The 22,557-nt window shown below is 36.4% G+C and overlaps 1 protein-coding gene across 4 annotated transcripts in view; it reads right to left on the reverse strand.

The window, feature by feature from the left end:
- Positions 1-1,219: 1,219 nt before the first annotated feature.
- LOC111642048 (polycomb group protein Psc-like) overlaps positions 1,220-22,557 on the reverse strand; it is a 46,908-nt gene continuing 25,570 nt past the window's right edge. For all 4 annotated transcript variants that reach the window (XM_023388313.1, XM_023388314.1, XM_023388316.1 and 1 more), the window contains 6 exons: positions 20,572-20,619; positions 11,301-11,406; positions 10,005-10,065; positions 9,668-9,766; positions 4,095-4,175; positions 1,220-2,901 (listed from right to left, as the gene is read on the reverse strand). In XM_023388313.1, the coding sequence (XP_023244081.1) occupies positions 1,807-2,901; positions 4,095-4,175; positions 9,668-9,766; positions 10,005-10,065; positions 11,301-11,406; positions 20,572-20,619 (1,490 nt within the window). In that variant the 3' untranslated portion in view covers positions 1,220-1,806. The remainder of the gene's footprint in view (positions 2,902-4,094; positions 4,176-9,667; positions 9,767-10,004; positions 10,066-11,300; positions 11,407-20,571; positions 20,620-22,557) is intronic.

Below are 22,557 nucleotides of genomic sequence, written 5' to 3' on the forward strand. Positions count from 1 at the left end.
TTCGAATTAGAAACGACTCCCTATCCACCACCGATATCGAATCTGTACTTCCGATCTCGATGTTTATCTTTTCGATTCGGAATTTACTTCCGGATGAGTAAGCACCCTCTCTTTCTCTGTCGGGGAGCTCCTCTTATTCACTCCAACTTCCATAAAGAAACAAAAAGGTAGTGTAATACTGAAGAAAATTCCGACTCCTTTCGAACCAGATAAATCGGGTCAATTACCAAACGTCTACGCGTCAACGGATCCGATTTTTGGAATCCGTCGTCTTATTTTTCGTTTCCGATTTTAATTTCGAAACTTGCTTCGAGTCAGAGGCAATTGAGGGAAAATTTTACGCTTAAATAATTAGACGCTGACGTCATCGCACGTAAATTATTTTTACGACTTTCCAACCCAACAAATCGGGTCTTCCGTCGGTCCATTTTTCCGGGAAAGACGAGTCGTTTCAGTGTTTCTAAACTTTCGCGGGACCTGGAGGTTGTGCAGAAACTTGAGCATTTGTGAAATTTGTATGAAATTTGGCTACCTGATTGCACACATATAATTGCTCACAGCTACAAAGCTTTTAAGACAAATAATTAGTGGAATCTATTGTATACTTTGGATTTAGTTTCTTACATACTAATGAAATATGTTGTTTTTAAGTTAAACATCAAACTTGCAACAGAATTTTGGTGGAGATGAGATACGGACGGATAGAGGTTTTCATTACATCTTTAGGAGTTTTAGTTTCGCGAGCTAAAATAGAAAAATTATTGGTTTAACGTTAACGGAATTTCGAACAGATCGCTTCTACGTAATTTATTGTAGGTAGAGCCATCCGAAAAAAGTCAGTCTTAAGAGTCGGAGTTTATAAATTTTTATCGAAATACCTGATCATTATTTACAAATCCGCCTTTGTTTCTAACCGCCAAATGCTGTTAATTTAAACTAAACATTTTTATATGCCTTTTCGTATTAACATCCCGTTAACATTGCGAATTGTCATTGAACCAACGTAAAGTTTGTACATGTAAAACGCCTATCGATAAATTATCGAGGAGAGATTTTTAAATTCTATCGATACTACGGTACTTTCGGTAAGTTCATTTAAAAAAGTTCCGAAAGTAGGTTAAGAGAAATTTATAGGAAGTGAGAAGGCGAGTGATGTCGACCGTTTTAAACGCGGACGGTGCTTTTTTCGGCGGAAAAAGAAACGAAACGGAGGCAAAGATGGACACAAGCAGAGATTTTTATTGGTTCCTTAATAACCTGCTGTACAAAGATAAATCGGGGAAAAATAATTGGCTAAAAACAACCCGAACGACGGGCATCGGATTAGCTATTTTCCATAACAAAGTTTACTTCTCACAATCGTATACTGTACACGAGATGAACTATTTATACCACGAATTACGTACGTGACGGGTTCGAGATCGACCACAACGAGATAACGTGCGACGGAACGGAGTACAAAAGAATAAAAGCTTCGTCTACCGCGCGGGCCACTCCCCTACCCACCTAACGCATCTAAAGGATAACAACTAAAGACGTCGGCGCCCGTCGACCGCCGCCACGCGTACTCGAAACCCGGAGGTGCCCGAACGTATAAAAGTTGCGAGACTCGGCGCCCCCGACTACGCGTGGACGCGCCGACGCCGGAAACACGGGAGGAGACGAGTCCTCGTCCTGCGGGACTAGTTTCGTCGAAGCGTCCGAACGCTTTGTACTCGATCGAGTCAACGCCCGATCACCAACACACACCAGAGAGATTGCACTGTCGGACTCGGCGCGGGGACCCGGCGTCCTCCTACGCCACGCTTACATTCTGTGGTGATGATGATGGTGATGATGGCTATGCGCGTGTTCTGGCCGAGGATCGAGAGCCTTGATGACGATCTTCGGTCGGAAACTGTTGGGGTCGGGGTTGATGACGGTCAGGTTGCTCTTGCACCGGTGATTGCGCCCGAACTCGTGCTTCTTGTACACGCCTCCGTGGGTGATGGGAGTGGGCAACAGTTTGAAGCAGGGGTGCTTGGGCGCCGGCAGACAGGTGGGCAGCCGGTGCTTGTCCAGAACGGGTGGGTTGGCCACGTGGCGAGGTCGGTGGTGTTGGGGTCGCTCGCCTCTTCCGTGCCTGTGAGAGGTGGACAGGTCCAGGGGCCCGTTCTGGTCCTTCTGTGAGTCCGTCGACTTTCGGTGCGACTGGGGCTCGGGTTTGACCCGGGGTGGAGGCGGGGGAGGAGGCGGAGGCGGCGGCGGTTCTTCAGGTGCGGGACTGGCCGTGGGGGGAGGCGAAGCCACCGTCGCTGCCGATTTATCGATTTCCGGCGTGGGCACCGTGGACGCGGGAGAGCCGATGTCGTCGTCGCAGCTGGAACGTGCCTGACTGCCGACGTCGCTTCCTCTTCCGCTGTCGGCCTCGGTGTCGTCCGTGGCCTCGGCTTCGTCTTCCTTTTCCGCCTCCTTCTTGGGAGAGGGTCGGTCGGACAGTTCGGCCTTCTCCGCGCCGTCCGTCGTGGTGACGACGGCCGGAGAAGAAGATGCGACCCTCTCCTCCTTCTCTTCGGCCCCCTCCGCCGACGAACACTTTCCCGATTGGTCCACGGCGCTCTCGGCCTCGGACGCTTCTCGTGCTTCTTCTCGTTCCGCACCCGTTTCGGCCGAGACTCTGTCCTTTCGTTCCTCTTCTTCCTCCTTCATTTCCGCCTCTTCCGTCACTTCCTCCTCTTTGTCGGTCCGGCCTTTATCTTCGGCCTTGTCCCGCTCCTCTGTCTCCTCGACCACTTCCATGGCCAGGTCGTTGGTCGAGTCGGCTTTAACGTCGGTCGACTCTTCCTCTTCTTCCGCGAAACACATCTTCATCCGCTTGGCGGGACGTTCCACTATTCTGTAGAACAATTTCATGGGACCATTCTGCAAAATAAATACACATTAACACTGCAAATGGATCTTCCGGTATTAATTCTAACAATTCTTTTATGTTTTTATTTTAAAAATACGTCAGATTACACGTCACACTTAAGACCTGTGGTAACAATTACAATACAGAACAGAATACATTAAAAAATCCCACTCGAATGAATATTTAAACGTTGTGCTTTCTACACGATTCCTATAAATTTCATCAATGTGCAGAAGCTTATAATTAGGTGAAATGCACAAGGAATAGTAGAGCAATTCGAGAGAATGCAGGTATGTTATAAAAGTGCTTTCATATTTCATGATATATATAGATTCAGCGAGATCATTTTCTTTTTCAATTCGCTCCTTCATTCTGGATAATATTAAGAGAGAACGGAAGGTATTCGATTTTTATAATTGTCTATCCCGTTAAATATTGCGCGTTTGTTTCGTACGCTATTGAGGACAGACATCCCTACGTTTCAGTAATTTCGAGTTCATCATCTGTCCACTAAATTGAAGTTTTCTTATAATTAAAAATCTATAAGTATTGATCGACATCGGTATCTTCATAATCGATTTCTCTAAACAAATTGCTGAATCATATATGTAGATGTGCATATATGTCTAAGTTGCGGTGCATATAAGATCGTCTCTACCGAAGAGGCGATCTACCAACGACTTAACCCGGGATAAATTAACTTTATCCCTCATTAAAATACAATTAAATTTGTTAGGTTTATAATTTGCACGGAATAATCTTCAACAAACGAGGAATTTAATAAACTACCGTTTAGAATGCGGGCCCCCTTATTAACTGTATAGCATACAGTACATTGGCAATTTCGGACTTAGAAACTTTATTAGCAACTTCTCTTTAATTTTATTTGTTTTGAAATATATTATTGTGAAGGCATTTTCTTTTTCCGTACAGACTTCATTCTGAATGAAATAAATAGGAATGTTTACTTCTAATAATGTTCTTTCTAGTTCCATGATATTTGGGGTAATTCCGCATGCATCGTAATATGCAACTTATAGATAGGCTTTGTTAGCATAAAGAATAGACGTTAATAGTTAAATAGATTTTGGAAGAAAATATTCATTCGTGCGGATATCAGATTTAATGTCGTTGATTCCCTAACATCTACTTTTAGTTGATTATTTTAACAAAATAAATATTAATAATTGAGAAGAATACTTACGCGTCTCCAAGCGTAAATATACGCAATGTCTATAAGACTGTAATCGTCCCTCAACGGGTCGTCCAGGTACATAATCTCCACCTGAAAAATATAAATTCGTCGTCAACGCCAGAGTAAAAATTATTCACTAATGTAATGTAATGACTAAGTAAGTCTATTACAACTTATGCAAAAATTTATATGTCGCGAACATAGTTTGATATACTGTCTACCTCTATATTATATACTATATAGGTCCATATCTTTCAAGGAATTATTAAATTAAAAGTCGATATAAGACTGGAATCTGGTGGATAAAATAGACAAGTAGTGTCATAACAGGAAAGATCGGAAATTTAAATAATACAGACGAAAGATTGTTATTATATACCTGTTTGCGAATACAACAGTGGAAACAAAGTGAAATACTTTAAATAAAGTTTTATCGTTGGCAGTTTCCGCTCGACGTATTATTTTTCAAAGTTTGTATACAAGTGTTCTTTAAAGTATAAAATCAGCACCGCGCTATGTTAGTTTATTATCCTCTTGTGAGGGCTAGAATGGGGCTCCGATTCTCTCGTGCGTTGTATCGTAAAGATGCCCTACATTATTTCGAATTGCTCGACCCAAACTCGTGATTGGAGCAATAAATACGAAGTTATGGGATGATGATGGCCATCTTTCAATACGTCCCGTATGCGCTGGTGGGAAAGCGAGTTTTGCAATCGGACGAGTCGTGAGAGGACATTCAGCCCTAAAGAGCCTACGTAGCTGGCAAGAACAGACATTCTCTCGTCGTAATACCGAGCAATAGCCGAATCTCCAGCAAACAGGAGAGATTCTGAATAGCATTCTATGACTCTCCAAACCGTAACGTTGAGGATTTGCGATTTAGCTCTTCGTATCCAATCTTCGCTTTTCTATTCACCAAACATCTTTTATCCTTAATTCATCTAATATTAGTTAGCCCCCACATTAGAATCGGCTTTCGTCACTAAACACTGACAAATATGTTTAGTTTTCTGGTCAAGACGCACTAACCAAAACATTGGCGACGACGGTCTGCAACAAGTGGTAAACGATGTAGTCCGTAGGGAAACGATGTCAGACCGGAGAATTTCTTATCGTCTTAGTAGTTTTGGCTCTTTATAACACTTCCGTCTGTCGAACAGAAGATCTTGCCTATCTTCTGTTAGTCGAAAGATCAAAATTAAATACTGTAATAAAACTTTTTTTGTCACCTATTGAGACTAATAACCACACAATCGAAACTTCTCTTCTAACTTAGCTAGTAATTTCTCGGAACGAGACCTCCTTGGCATAACCCAGTAATCCACCTCTCGAAATCCGATATAAACTCATTGAATAAATACCCCAAATTATGGCATTATTCTAGAACGGGATAGAATGTGGTTAAAACTTGATAAAAATGGTGGTGATAATTCTTAAAAATATATGGAATTTTTAATGTAGGTCGTACGGATAATATGCCGTATGACGTTATGGAAACTAATTATTTACTGTGTGTCATACTTTTAAACATTATAACCAAATTTGGTTGATGTCGATTCACCTTTTGGAATTGTCTGACTTTTGATTTCCTCTAGTGAAAATGGAAGAAAAAAAATCGAGACTTCTCTAGGTTAGGACGGATCCGAACCCACGTATTCCTCTTCCGTCTGTAAAATAAATGCGACTTAAAAACTTTCGTCGAGATATTTTAGTTTAAAGACCGGAGTTTAAAGCTTGGGCGCTGTTTAGTAGTCGTTAAAGTGTCATTATTTATGGTCGTAGGCCCGCATCAAACTTTGAAAAAGGACAAAAAATACGTCCGCTTCTTCCGGTTACAAATCTTAGACGGGAAAAATCTCGTCATGTTTCCGTCGAAGGCGCTTTATCGTCGATTAGTGTCGTAGCGACGAGAATGCTGGTAAGAAGAGTACGTTGAAAGGGATCGTTCCGTACATTGCGAGAAGAAAACACCGAAATCTGAATTATCACAGTCGATTGCAGACGCTTTTATTATTCTCGTCTGTCGTAAGATTACAATCCGACAATCCGCAGTCTGATAATTTCCCGTTATTCCCGAATTCATCGAAGAATTAGACCTTCCTTTCATTTGAATCTTAGTTGAAACAGGAGAAGAGGACGGAGCACCAATTTTTCTTTTTCTTAACAATAACTAAAACCAGACTCTGAAATCATTCTCTCCACTTTTCCGACTCTTTCTACTTTGGCCACCACTTACAATAAACTACATTGTTGAACGTTCCTAGTTTGTCTTGGACGGAAATAGATTCTTTGCCGCACGGGAATGTCGTTCCCTTTCTTACATCCGCAATCGTTTCCGTTCTTAATATCCATTTTCTAAAAATCCCTTGCCACTTTATTAATAACTGAAGTGGATAAGGCGAATTATAATAAATCGAACGTGATGATCCCTTACTCTTAGTTGATAACGCATTCTTTCCGATCTTTTTCTCGACCAAACATCAAAGATTGTCGAATCAATTCGACCTGGAAACTTACTCTTAGAAATAACGAAGTTTTGTTATTCAACGGCAACGATAGGCTTATGTTGCGCCTTAAATATCAACCCGCATTTAATGTCAAGTAAAAGCATCAAAGAGACTAGTATCCAATATATATTTTTTTGTATGATTTCCATACTTTCGGTATCAGAGATCTATTAGTATTTTCCGAAAAATTGTTAAAGTTAGAACTCTTTGAGCTTTAATTTTTTTCGTTTTTAATTCGGAAAGACAATATCAAATTAAAGTGAAAAGATTCCTCAGCATTCCAACCGACCAGAAGGACGTTCTTTACAAAATCGAATCGGAAGGAAAAATATCGCGTTGAAAATAGATCAAATTAGTTTTCGAGTTGTAAACTACGAGTCTGTTAATATTTAAAACTCAAAACAATTGATTTTCGATGCTGCTTACAACTTCTTACAGCATTTCGATATTTCAGCGATTAATTTGTCGCTTTTGCGTGCATTCGTCAAGGTTTGTGCAGTAGAACGATAAGAACGAAATGGGAACTTATCGAACGACAATTTTCTCTCTTTTTACGTCTCAAACTTTTCAATCGAATTACGATCGGACCTTTGTACAGTACGTAAGTCACTATGAAAGCACTGAGATACAGCTTTACTATAATTTTTCAAAACATTGTTTGCATTTATGCAGAATTTCTGTAAAGGTACTGTACTGTAAATGCTTGAACTGAACATGCTTATCCCATACTGCGATGAGCTCGTCATATACCAAGAATCGTTACCTTTCAGTTATGACTTTACAAGCGGAAAGGAACTAATGTCACGGAGTTGAAGATCAGGTCTGTAAGACCCGAATTTTGCTTAAATTTTTGATAGTTCAGCTCGATTTGCAGGATTACCATCATGGTAAAGATGCTGTGTATCCAATCGTAAATCAGAGCGACGGTCCTTTTATGACTGAGATTTGACAAGCAAATTTCAGTGAATCGTTTTGCGATCGCGTTATTTTGTTCTTTAAGCAATCATTGTATAATTCCTATTATTTCGATGAGAAACATGATCAACTTTTTCCCACCGACGGTAACTGCTTCACTATCGTCGATGTTTCTTTATTTTCTGTCATAATGTATTGCGTGATTTCAATGGAACATCATAATAATCGGGTCTCTTTCCCTATGACGATGTAGCTTATCAGTTTTGATCACCATATTATTTTAATATCACGAAACCATTTTACTCTTCATCTGACAGTTGGTACGGGATATAGAGTAGACAAACTCCTTGATTGCAAACACCCGTGCAGGATGAACTGCTTGACGCATCAATCTTTGGTGTTGCGTTTATAATTTGTATATAATTTTACGTTCTCCGTCCAGAAATTTTTGCAATGCAGAATGAATTTCTTTCGTGAATCGTCGTATAAGTTATAATTTGTAAAAACGAGAGTTTTGTATATGGTTACAGTTTAGTATCGAGGTATTGTACTTTAATATTATTATTAGTATCAGTAAGCTGTTAGAAAATAATTGAGGTAGAGGTTAAACATCGAATAAGGGCATTATTGAACGCAATCTTTAACTTTAATCCACCAACTTTTACACAAACTCATCTCGAAACTTCGGCGACCTTCGAAATTGTGTATAGAAATGACACTCCAACCAACTATCTAACTTAATTCGGTTCGTTGCCGGTTCCTTTCCGGTGGGGGGAAAGGTGGCTCTTGTCGTTTCGTTTGTCACTAGGCAATTTTTGTGGGGTTAGTGAATAACTAAAGGGCATGAATGGCGAACGAATCGAGTGTAGAATATTTCCGATTCAGAATAATCGAAGATTCATTATAGCAAAATTCTGGCGTTTTTAATGAATGATTACCTACTAGATTTCCAGTTATTCATCAACGCTTTGTCTTATCCTTTAATTCTTTAAAGAATAGAGTAACGATTTCTTTAAATTGATCGCACATTCTTATTAATTTAAGAATCCACACGTTTTCCGATTTTCATCATGACTTTAGAAGCTTCTTTTAGGCAAAACAAAAACATTCTCTTAAACGAACGAATGTCATACCATTTAAACTTCGAGAAGATTTATATAAAAGTTTTCGAAAGTATGAGTGAACTAAGACCAGTATCACCACCCTCCGGGAACACTCGTCGTTGTTCTTAATCGAGTGGTCCCGGGACCGGATTCGGTCTATTTACTACATTAATCCCTTCCGGTCGTTTCGCTCCGTCTTACTACGCGTTCGTTTTTAGTATCGAAAACGAAGACTTTAGGGTTCTTTCCGCTCAAGAGGCGGATTCCTTATCAAACTCTGCCAAATGACTCGTCACACAAAGATGAATTTACAAAAGATAATTCGTAAGTTTCTCAGCAGAAGACCACACAATAACTCCATATAAATTACAACGATATCCAACGAACTTTCATCTCATAGTTTCGATTCGTTACGGCAGTAAAGGGTCGAAACGAATAGAGCGATTTAATTGGGGAAGAGAAGGGTCGATCCCGAGAGATCCGGAAGCGTTAAGATGGAAATCGCTATAATAGCGACGAATGGTTCGCGCCATCTTTAAATTCTATCTAGGATATTTAATATCGATCTCCTTTAGATTTACGTCAGCGCACGTTTTCTTACCGAACTCTATCCGCGATCGTTAGGAAAAAATACTTCTGTCATTTAAATATTTAATCGCTTGCCTGTATTATTTTGTATTGGAAGAGGCAAAAACGCACTCGTTAAATGAAGACCCGCTAGCCACTATTTTAAAGCAGCTCTTTTCGTAAGTTATTTTTTAATCGGGGGTGATCCGAAACACTCCGATTACAAAATACATTACACGAGCATTACAGAAAACTATGTAAATCGCTATGGCCACTATAACAAATATTGTAGGACCCACGCGTTAAGACTGAGACATCATCGTCTGAATTTCATAGTTGCAAACGTAGAATTTACTGACTACCAATTTTTGAAATAGTGATTTATGTAGTAAATTTTTGTATAGAATATATTGGTATATTTCTATTTTTACCTCAATAGGTAAACTTAAATTCGCATTTTTATATCTACAGAATTGTGAAAAGTTCTTACCCTATACGTGGAAGGTAATCCGTATTTCATACTGACGAATTTCTTCAGATGAGAAACGGTAATGGCTGCGGGACATTGTAAGAAACGTCGCTTTGTTTCCTAGAAGAATACAAGTAAAAATTTTAAACTATTGTGATAAAATAATAGAAAGGAAAGTAACATACAAGATAAGATTTCTCAGAAAGTGACTTGCGATGTTACTCGGGTGTTTATTTTAATATTTTTTAAGTTTATAAAAGTTATTTGACGTATTTACTAATTAATTTTATTCTGCGCGTCGGTAAAATAATTCGAACAAGTTCAATTACACATAAACTAATTTAACAGATCTACTTACCAATGTCTGAACTTCGATCTCCTTTGGAGGGTTAGGGTCCGCGGAGGATACTTGATTTGTTCTATTTTAAAATAGAAAAAAAAATTTAGAAAAGCGAAATGAAACTGAAAAGACCGCATTTTATGAATGAAACGATAACGAAGCTCCGTTATGCATTATCGGTTAACGTTTCACTTAGGATCGCGTCGGGTCCACGTAAGCGAAGGTTTTGTGTTTAGTGACGGAAGGCTATTTCTCAAACGCGGCAGGACGAAGCGGGAGCGAAGGCAGCTAAATGCGATTTCAGTCAGTGAACTGGATAATGCTATCGAATGGCAGCGGGGGAGCGAGCCACTCTGCGCCAGAGGGGTTAGGTCGGTACGATAAGGGTGGCCGCAGAAGATGGGCTTTCTCGGCACGCTACAAAGATAACGCGCGTAATTCGCACGCGCCGAGTAGGACCGGGGTCCTTTAACGGAATGGACCCGGGGGGAGACCGTCAGTCGTTGTTCGACCGGCTTTTTCGCATTCGTCTAGAACGTCCTTCCAACAACAACGTGGAACGTCCTTTTTCCTGTTTGTACAAAGGAGACGTTAGTACCGGATATTTTGGAAAGTCGCCATATAGCAGACACCACCTACGGTAATTACTAGAGGTGTGTCCAAAGTAAACTCTACTTCCATTAAACGAGAGAAGACCAGCCGTCCCGGGTATAGATTTGCCTTATTTTTGGAAATTAGCGTAATCGAAATCAACAATGCCTATTTAAATAAAATATAGACCTAAAAAATTACAAGTTGAGTACTGTACATGTATAGTACGAGCCTCTTTAAAGTTTGTCTTATGTAAACGTCGACCTTTCCATTTTAACATACAATAGAGATTACGTAATTTCGCATTCGTATTCAAATAGCGAGATAAAACGAAAGAATTCGGCCTTAAAATTATTTTTTCTTCTATCCCTCGTTACGATTAAGAGTAAATTAATTATATTTTCTCAAAAGAATATGCAAACTTAAATCAAATAAATTCTAGTCAAGCGCAATTCCATCCGAATAGTCTTCGCTAGTAGGATAGGGTAAAAAAATGCCTTGGATGTTGCGATTATTATACAGGACGTCGAGCCATTATCGACATTTTCCTTTTCGTATTACGCATAATTATACATATATATCTATATCCTGCCTTTATGTAATTTTAATCTAATTAATCGCTTAAACTGTGGTAAATGTCGATCTATTCGGAGAATTTCACGTCCTAAAAATCATGGAAAAAAATTAAGGAATTAACAGTATTTATTAAAATGTCCTGCTTACCCCAAACCGTATTCCAAAGATAAACTAATTGTTTCGTCGGGAGTATAAATGAATCTTTGCTCGGCTACTTCACCCCTGTCTTCCGGAGAGATTCTTCCGTTGATATCTGCAAAAGAAGCAAACATTTGGAAAGTTGAATAAAGAGTTTTAAAGTAAGCCTACAGCTGTCTTTTACACAGGTGTTTGTTTCCAAGTTCACGAAGGTAATTCCTTCTGACCGACTGCACCTGTTCCATGTGTACCTCGTATTCACAACCTGTTTTACGTCTTCTTCGCCCGAGCGAAAGACGTAAATTTAGCCAATACTTGCTATAATCTGAGTTTTAAAAGCTGTTAAAATATCCATTACGAAATTTAAATCATATTATTTATGTTAGTAATTTATTCTGTTTATTTACATTTTAATATTTTTCTACAAAGAAATATATATTAACTTTTTATTTACGAAAATACATTATTAAATACCTATTAAAGGAATTAGAACAAGTAAAAAATTCTGTAAATCAGAACTAGGAATTCGGATATCTTGGACAAATGTAATACTTGGACGAAAGATTAATTCTCTTCATTAGAAGAGAATTTACTAAGATCCCCTTAAATAAGATACATCTAAGAGTCTTCAAACAAATAATCCTTTAGGGATTCGAATGTTTTGGCTAAGAGAAAATAAATCAAATATTAGTAATTTATTTACATGCAAGGAATTACTAAACCGGACTGTTTTCCTGGTATTCATTTATAAAGAACGAATTTTAACTGTTAAGAATGAAAGACGACAAGTTGTTAACATCGAAAATATTTAAATAAGAAACGTGTAATGTAAGTTTAAGCAAAGAGGACAAAAGTTTCTTAATTCGAATGTATTTAATTTAACATACAAATATAATACAGTATTTCTAATTCGCGTACGAAACAACCGCAGTCTGAATATCATCGATTAAGATTTAGATTACTGCAAAGAACGTTAATTTAATCTTAGATTCGTTAAAATTGTTAGGAAAGTGGCTGCCACGTGCGAAAGTTTGGCGAAATGCAGGATATGATGTACGATGACACTGTTTACTCTCGTTACCTACAACCTTTTGGATACTTATTACCTTACCCTTTTGAAACGTTCTTATGACTGTACTCTTCGATAAATAAACACGTATAAAAGTTTTATCCGTCTCCCCTTTTTATCCTTGCTGGCTCAATTTATCCAACTCCACCGACAAACTTTCCAACAAGAATAATAGGCAGGTCGTAGGCGAATAATCGCGTAATTTAGAAAACAAAATGATCTTCGTCTCGTAAATTCTAATCGTTTAAAACGGACGTCCTTGAAGTTTAACGTGTGTAAAACTACAAAGATTAAATTCCGGAAGATATTCGTTACCGAAGACAAAACGTTACGAGTTCTATCAATTGTCCCAATTGAATATTAACACCAAACTTCAATCTCTAAGAATCGAATAAACGCATTGGAAAGTAAAAACGAATGCATTTAATTCTATAGTTTTCTTTCTTCTTTCGAGACTCCAACTGTCATTCTCGTTCTCTCTCTTTTCGCGAAAATACTCAAAAGAAGTTCGATTAAAAGATAGTAGAGTCAATTTTGTGACAAATATGTCCACCATTTCTGGAGTTATACCACAAAAATATAAGTGTTTACGATAGAGTTGTAACTCTATCGTAAACACATATTTCGTAATTATTGATTTATATTAGTCCCGATTATAAAGTAGAGAGATCCTGTCGAGATCTTAAAACCAATAAATGAGAAAAACAATGGAAATGACGCTACGTTAACATTCGGTTACTTACATAGGCCTAGCTTGCTTTAGGTCATTTACAAATGTGTACTGTAAAAATTCGTTTCGCTGGACGAAACTATACGTTTAAATAACTAATATACAATAACTGCATAGTATTTCCTCACAAAATAAGAAAACCAATAGTTGTAATCGATTCTGAAACAACAGAATAAGATTAACAGACCTGGTTTCTATACAGCCAGGTTTACATTGAAGTAGCCTGCTAAGAATTTTAGGTCTAACAAGTAAGTATCGTAATCTAATCGAATCAACAAAATAAATTAATGAAAATTAAGAAATTTAGAAATCATCAAGTAAGAAACGTATTATTGGGTTAACTAAGTTAAATCTTGGATTAAAGAGACATTTATTTAGCACGAACATCGGATATATTTGGTCGAGAGACAAAAAGTTATTTTTGATTAATACATGTCATATTAAAAATTATAGTAAAATATTATTTCAAATCATAAATTCGTATCCAGTTTAGTCGATATATACCACAAGAAACTATTTCAGATCCAAATGTTAACTACGCCGCTTATATGGGAACGTATTTAGGATACATCAAAATTCTTTCTGACAATAAAAGGACTATAATATTCCATTTACTTTAGGATCCTAAATGGTCGGCCATTACTGGAAAATTTCTAAATACACTCAATTCGAGTCGTTAGCTATAACAACACATGACAAGAATTACTAAACCGGACTGTTTTCCTGGTATTCATCTGGCTCAATAAATGGAACCAACCACTTCATCATAGTTTACAGACTACTGATGGATGGACTGTCGAAATATCTGTACGTTAGTGCCGATAGTAGGCCTACTGCAAAAAAGAAATATATCCAACAGGCTGGAAATCCAAATGGGATTAATTACGCGCTAATCTACGAGTATATTACAAAATTGTTTGTTGTTCGGAAGTTTTAATCCGATACACGACTCTTGTATCACGAAAGTTGTGATTCGTTCGATTTGTCATTTTTTTTACAGGTTTATACAAAAGTGCGGTGAAAGTTCTGTTACAATATGAAGGCGAAGTCATTTTACAGAAAATCAAACGGAAGAAATTCATTTCGCATAAGGAATAACAACAATCTGAAAAAATGTCCATTGTGTGTTAGATAGGAAGTAAACAGTAATATCGGTTGGAAGAGCACTTAAAGGAATTTGGAGTATACTTCATTTGGATAGTGAAAGTTTTAAACAAAGTTGTTAGAGAAATATTCCAATTATTTCTTATATCTTCCAGTAAATATCTCATCTGGTGAATATCTCATAACCTGGATAATCAACTTCAAGGAAGTTCTATAAACAGCACGACAAAATCAAATATTTATATGACATTCAATGAATAAATTCCTATCTTTTAAACACAGATTTTGATCTCTCGATCAAATAAAGATAGGCTCACGTTCTTTCGTAGGAAACTGTTTCGTTACATACACGTGTTTCTAACATTTATTTTAATAACCTGAAAAATAAGAAAAATACGATAATTAAACAAAGCTCCGCTCGATTCGACACACGAATCAGTATGACCGGAATTAAATTCGATTTAAAATTCGATAATTCGGTCATGGATATATCGGGAAAGATAAAGTTATGAGTTTAAATATTTACCAAATGCTTCCAAGATCCATTAATGCTTCAATGACATGGAAATATAGCGAAAACTCAATAAATAAAATAATCCCTTTAGAATTATTATTCTTTTTATTATTTTAACATTTATCCGGATATTTCTTTACAAAATGTGGAATGTGACTGTCACGTGCGAAAGTGGGCGCCTGAAAGATAAGATGTGATGTACGATGACACTGTACTCTCGTTACCTAATATCCTTTGGATACTTAAGAAAAGGGTAAGGTAATATGTCTGTATTGTACCTCTTCGCCGAATAAACACGTATAAAAATTTTATCCGTCTCCGCTTTTTATCCTTGCTGGCTCAATTTATCCAACTCCACCGACAAACTTCCCAACAAAATGAAAGTAGGAAACACTACTTTACTTAAGAATGCATAGGGGAAGATTGACCGACGAGACAAAACCTCTCGTTTTTTTTTTTTTCTCCGCTGTACGAACAGGTCACGTCATCTTAAGGATACGACGTTAATATACAACAAATGAAACGTATGGTCGGGATCCACCACTTTCAAACCATCGAATTAAGTTTTCAAGTTAAGAGATCGTCGTCTCCTTACCCCATTTTCCTCCTTTAGGTTTATTAGCCCGGACTTTAAGTTAAAGAATACGACCGTTTTACAAATCCATACCTTTTTTAATAAAGATAAACGTTATGGAATGAATTTCAATAGTCCAAATAAAACTTCAAAACGATATAGACCTAACTTTTTCTGTTAAACATATAAATATGATAAGGAAAATCTTCGTACTCGATCTGTACACATGCCATTGCTCTACCGGTTTTTTCTAAATATAATTTTAATAAATTGAGATAAGAAGAAAGTCTCAAGCGTAATCAAAGTGTACATAAAGAATATTGAACATAGTCGCTTTCATTGCAGTAAATAATAGAGATATTTTATACCTATATACTGTATAAATATGCTCTTTTTCTATCTCGTTTTATAGCTAGTTATTAATCGGAGGCGAATGATTAAGCATCTAGTTCGATTTACACGCGAGAACTTCTAGACTTCACCTTAATATTCGGCGAATAAATATTGGCAATCCGGACGTACTATACGTCATAATCGCGGTTCTTTATAATTACTTGGGCAGCTGCCAACTCGTACAAGAGATCTGAATACAGCTGTCCGGTGGATCCTTATATGAAGTCTCAACCTATAATTAGATCCATCAAAAGCAACATTCGTCTTCTTCAAAAAATATGTTTAATTATCGTTTAGAACGACGGATCGTCCGCGCAACCCAACAGAATTTGACCATAAATGGAAAGCCTTAAAATATTCGAATTCGGCCGGAATAAAATACTTAAATTTAGGAGCCAAATTATTTCGCTTCGAAAAAGAAAAAGTCATTAACTATAGAGAATTATGAAAGGAAAGTCGCTTTGCAAGCTTATTCGAAGTTTCGACATTTCGTTAAGATTTTCTCAAATTTACTTAATTCGAGTAAATGACACTATTCTTGGAAAAAATGGAAAATTTTCCTAAAACTAAATAAAAAATTTTAACGCTAACGAGGACATAGGATCTAAGAGAACAGCACCTTTAAATCAATACAGTATTTAGGCCTAACTTCGATCTCCTCAAAACTGTTAGGAATGTGGCTGCCACGTGCCAAAAGTTTGACAGGATGTGATGTACGATGACAGTTTACGTAACCTCGTTACCTATGCCCCTTTGGATACTTGTTACTCGTTTTGTAACGTTCTTATAACTGTACCTCTTCGATAAATAAACACGTATAAAAGTTTTATCCGTCTCCCCATTTTATCCTTGCTGGCTCAATTTATCCAACTCCACCGACAAAATTACCAACAAAAACAACTGAAATTCGAATTACGCTTAATATAAATAGTTCTAAGTTGCACAATAAGCGATTCTTTAGCAGGCAGCAAAGGAACGAACCAAGAGGAGGAGAATTTTTTGATCGATTACCATAGAATCGACGATGGTTTTTATTTATTATTATTTGGAGCGCGTAACGAGGAAAAGAAAGATGAAAAAACGAACGTTCTTCGCATCTTCGCCAAAATCGGCTTTTTTCAATCGATAAAAATTAAGTAAGCAAACACTTTTAATTGGACGATTAATTATAAAGTCATGAAACTATCTAAAGGGCACATAGAATAAGTCCTACAATCAATGGAAGCGCGTAATTTCGAACGTCAAGTGTGTCTTTTCAAACCAAAATTTCGTCTCTGTTTAGGAAAGGACAAAACAGTGGACAGAATCGAACCGCCGACCATCCGCAATAAAAGGCTTAGCCTTTTATTGCGGATAATATAGATTAAGCAGGAATTACCGGTCACTACCCGCAATTACCTGGTGGCCGGTGACTGTCCGAATTCTCGGTCCGACCTTCTCCGTGGAGATTTATCGTTTCCTCCGATTAATTACTCCCTCCCGATCGATTGGCCGAACTAAATTCGTCTTATTGGCTAATTAAACAGTTTTCACAATGACGTAATAACAGCAAACCGACTTCGACCATGACACCACCGAGCTTAAAAAACTCGCTCGCTCTCCATTCATGTAAAAAAAACTAATAATTATTTTCGAGAAAACTAAATCATTTGTCTAGAAATCGAAACAGGAAAAGACCGAAAGCTACTGTAAATCTTTACTTAAATACAGACGAAGAAACGTGAAAGCTTTCTGCATTGTGGAAATTTTATACGTCGCCTTGTTTAAAATTTCTTCTTCAAACGTATTCGATTAATTAACGACGAGTAAATAAGTGAAAAGATAGATTTTTCCTTTCTCTCGTTTTTTTCTAATCCTCTGGAGAATTCCTCTAATTTCGACGACGAAAAAATTTCTGTTAGAAACAGTCTTTTAATAATTGGATGGAGCCATATATTCTTCCTTATTTTATCGACACGTTACTTCTAGGCATAACTAAAAGTGCTTAAAATGAAATAAAATATCAAGGCGTATCAGGCAGATGGACATGTCGGGATGTTCGATCCTTTCGTTAATTAGAATGCCAAGACATATACACTGGCCACGTAGACTATTACGCAAATTCGAAATCAGCTAATTATATTGTTGGCCAATTTTTCCAAACAGAAACACGAGCCCAGTTGTTAGTTAAGCTTGAATTAATTTGAATAAAGAATTACCCAAACAGATGTATTCGCGTTGATACCAGCCTGTAACAAAACAGGTTTTCAAATCCATTTTTATTTTACATCATTAGAAATTGTTAGAGGAGAAAAGTCGAGAAATAATGGCACTTGTGGCGCGAAGTGACGACCAGGATCCACGCCTCGTTAAAAACACAAAAGATGTTTCTTTGGCCCGGGGGACCCGTGCCGGATAAACCGTCCGTAAAGTAGTGTGCACGTGGCAATATGGCAACCGGAAACCGACCTACAAGTTGTTATCCAGCTCGAACTAAGTTTTTACCAGTTGGAGAGCGAGATTTGTTAATCCAGATTTCCTGGTCCGACACCCATTCCTACGCACCCTTGATTTTCTTCACGAAAACAAATAATTCTTTTATTCCCATTAAGTTCTCCTAAGAAATAGGATGGATGTCGGTCTCTTCTAAGCAAATTAATATGCATTGATTCTATGCAATATACGCATTTATTTTTCTTTAAGACACTGAACCGATGTCTGTTATTAGCTCTGTAAATAATCGGTAATTTTATTACGTAATATTATAATACAGAAAACCTTTCGACCTTGTAATGTGCAGAAGACTATTTGTTCGTTCCAATATATTGGTTTCGATCTGGCAGTAAAGACGGAGGTAATAATAAACAGACATTAGACACGAAATCGTGCGTTATTCCATTTTGCTATAATGATCATTTCTACTATAGAAGCAATTACTATTTGAGCCTAGTACAGTGTTAAATTAGTTTGCTACGTAGTTGCTAGTCGTCGTCACGTCTGGAGTCAAAGTTGAATCTTACTAACGACGGATTAAGGTTAAGGAGACGGGAGGATTGTGTCGTCGACATTCGAATTAATCTAAATTTTAAAGTATTCGGTATTGGGAGGACCGAATGTAATAAAATACTACGAAAGATGCGCTTGATTCAAAAACAAAACAGATCAATAACGTCTACAATAGTGAACAAGCAATAAAGAAACAAAGACGGAACGTCGATAATTACTGGGACGGGGAGGTCGATGTTGCGAAAAAAAAGTGGAGTGTGGAGGAATGTATGATGTCGGGTCTCAAGAACAAAACTATCGACGATTTGTTTTCGCTATCTTCTTTCATAAACATAAAGTTCAAGATTGTGGATACAAAATCTTTGAAACTGTAACACATTATTGAATTTAAGAAACTAACTTTTTATTAATAAATATAACAAAGTAGCCTTCCCACTCGACGCTACTCTCCCGTAAAACAGTGATTGTAAGAACATTTCTTGTTATTTTATTATATTAAAGCCTCTCTTACAGTCTAATCAATCTCGGAATCGGAATTAAAAGAAACAGGTTTGTAAACAATTTGAACCATAATTTCATGTAGGACCTATATCTGTTAGGAATGTGGCTGTCAAGTGCGAAAGCGAAAGTTTGGCGCCTGAAAGGCAGGATGTAGATGACACTGTTTACTCTCGTTACCTATGATCCATTGGATACTTATTACCTTACCCCTTTGTAACGTTCTTATGACAATCTCTTCGATGAATAAACACGTATAAAAGTTTTATCCGTCTCCCCCTTTTTATCCTTGCTGGCTCAATTTATCCAACTCCATCGACAAACTTCCCAATAATATCGACCATCGTTAGACCGAGAAAAAACAGACTTTCCTTCAAATAAGATAATCTAAACATAATATCTATCAATGAATTTGTATCAGTTATCAAAAATATTACGTCTAAAACATTTTGTTTTGTAGTGACAAGAGATGACAATCAATCATTCATTTGTAATCGAATGCTATTACGAATTTTATTATACTGTTTAGTAAATGTCAAATTTTCATTTTACCTTCAATTAATACTCAACTGTGTCTTTTATATATAATTACTTTAAATAGTTTAAATAATACTAAAGACGGTGGAAAATATTCTATAACATAAAATATTAATTATAGGCTATATAGCCTATATACAGATATGCACAGGTGTATATACTGTATATTATATAAACAGGTATTAGAAATAATTATATAAACAGGTGTGATAAATACGGGTTCTTTCATTTATTGTTATATTATAAATGCTTTTCTACCTGTTCTATTCTTTAATTGAAATCTATTTTGTTATAACATGACCGTAATTTGATTTTAAATAGAGTAATTTTGCTGTCGGGATAACACACTATTTTCCTTGTTATAGGCCTATCAACGTTAATGGACACGCGGTTACGGCTAGTCTTAAGTTTCGGATGTTATTTGTTCATTAACAATTTCGGTCATTCAGTTCACAGACAAACAGAAAACCTGTTTAACTGTTACAAGATATAGTTAGTTCCGTTACAAGATAAGAAAGCGTGTCTCGATAGCTTTATTAGTTAGTGCATTCGGCGTGTTACGAAGGACGCTATTGAGGATCCCACCCGGAGCCAAAGTACACTTATTATTTGAATCTTGGTTACTTTAGTCAGGAGAAGTATATTTTATAAGCCAGAACTATACTTTGGGTGTTATTCGCTTATTGTCTAATAGCTTTTGATTAAACATTTGAAATAATTCTGTAAAGTGGCTCACGTTCTTTATTAATTTATTAAATACTTTATGATTAAACAAATTGTTTTGTTGGGTTGCTTATTATCCTTATGAGATTGCAAAATTTGCACTAAAATATAACTTAGGCTATATCTATGTTAAGATTCAAGAAAATAAATTACCTGCATCGGGATGCTCTGCATAAAACTCCCGTCTTCGCTTCATTTCATCTGCAACAAAAGTAAATTGATTCCGTTAATGTTATATTTTTCTTTTTTAGTTTGTGGTAGGCGATGCTAGCGACGCCGTCGGATAATTTCTACATTATATTTATCAAAAGAATAATAAACAGTTTGCATCGACACCACTAAGAGAATCCCCCCCGAATTCCTTTTCCCTTTTAAGATTACTTCGAAATAACAATAGGGGAAAGTGTTTCGAGATTAAAGCGCGATAGAGTAACTAGAAAAGTGCCGAACTTCATGTAAAAAAAGGAATTATGAATCTGGGATCACTAAAAATGTAAGTGAAATTATAAACCGAACGCAAAATCTTTACGTAAGCAATTGTGATAATGAAACGAAATAAATGCTGATGATAGGTCTAGTGAAGAAATTTCATCTGAAAGTTAAATTTGTGGGAAAATTATTCATATAGACTAGTATAGTATGTATCATATAAATAAATAAAATAGAGAAAAATTGTAGGCAATGAAGGAACTTAAAAAGAATTATCTATCGAAAGTCCTTTCGCTTTCTATAATTAGCGCAACGTCACGAACTACGATGATAATTCGTCGTCACACAATTCATTCAATTTATACACAAATTCAAAAATATTAAACAATATATAGCCTACATACAGACCTGATGAGAAAGAGATAAGGATAAATTTGAATTTAAAAAATTTAAAAGCCGCTATCGACAATGAAATATATTTAAACCGAAGATCCTCGAAAGATAAGAAAAGTTACGAACTTTTTCGAGAGACTACACGCTAAATAAATTGTTATAATTTAAAAAAGATGAAGGTTGCAACATTATAAAATCATTCAAATTAGATTTACGAAGAAGCGAGAAGAGTTAATTTAGATATAAATTCAAAAATATTTAAATGAACTAATGACCGATGGATTATCGTGGAAGTTCGTGACGTTGCAAGAAAGATAGAAAACGAAGGTATTTTTGACGGGTAATTCGTTCAGTCTCTTCATTTTCTAGAATTTGTTGTCTTTTTTTCTATATTTTAAGAAGAAAAATGGGCCTTTTATTCGAGATCTTTCACTGAAAAGTTTCCCACGAAGAAAGTGGCTTCACACGTTAAAAGGTAGATTATTTGGCCTAACTCATAAATGTCAAGATGTATCGGATAAGAACAAATAAAATGTAACAAAAACGAATTTAGTCGAAAGCAATAATCGTTTAGAAAAAGCGAGATAAGTGCCCCGAACAACAGAGCTCTAGAAATAATTCAGACGAAGTAAAGAACGAGGAAAAAGTGCTTATTACCGCATCATCCATCAAAGACAATATATATTCCTTTTTGACAATCGAAACATTCTGGCAATTAACAAAAATTGCGCGGTTGATAGTGAAAAGTGGTCAATAATAATAATAATATCGACGGAAGAAACCAATCTAAATTCTAAAAACCCGCGAGTGTTCCAAACTTAGATTAGTGGACGAAAACTAAACGATAAAACTAACAAGGAGAGCCTACGGCTTTGGGGTAACGGATTTTGATGATCTTTGGTGTAGAGGTAGTACACCATGTGAGTGTACTACCTGTAAAATACTAAAGTGCAATACTCAAATATAATCGAGAAAATCGAACTTAAAGTTTTTTCAGCACTTTATATATAAATTATACGTACTTCTATTCGAGCGTCCTTTGGCAGAGATAATAAGTTTATTTCATACTTTCAATAAAGTATTGAATTTACAGAAGAAAAAAAAAAAAAAGTCGTTTGGCAGAGCGGTAACGAGTCTGATTCATAAGCTTGAGTTCTCGGGTTCGATTCTCGCATATAATTTTTTTTTTTAAATTTATAAATACTTATAATGTATTTATTTATTTACTCATTCATTTATTTCTTATTATTTATTTATTTTAATTTAATTTCTACTATTCCAAGTCTAATATTTTTATACTTTTGTTGACAATAACAG

Source organism: Centruroides sculpturatus, unplaced genomic scaffold, assembly GCF_000671375.1.
Source record: "Centruroides sculpturatus isolate CEXI.00-Female unplaced genomic scaffold, Cexi_2.0 scaffold1668, whole genome shotgun sequence".
Classification (NCBI taxonomy): domain Eukaryota; kingdom Metazoa; phylum Arthropoda; class Arachnida; order Scorpiones; family Buthidae; genus Centruroides; species Centruroides sculpturatus.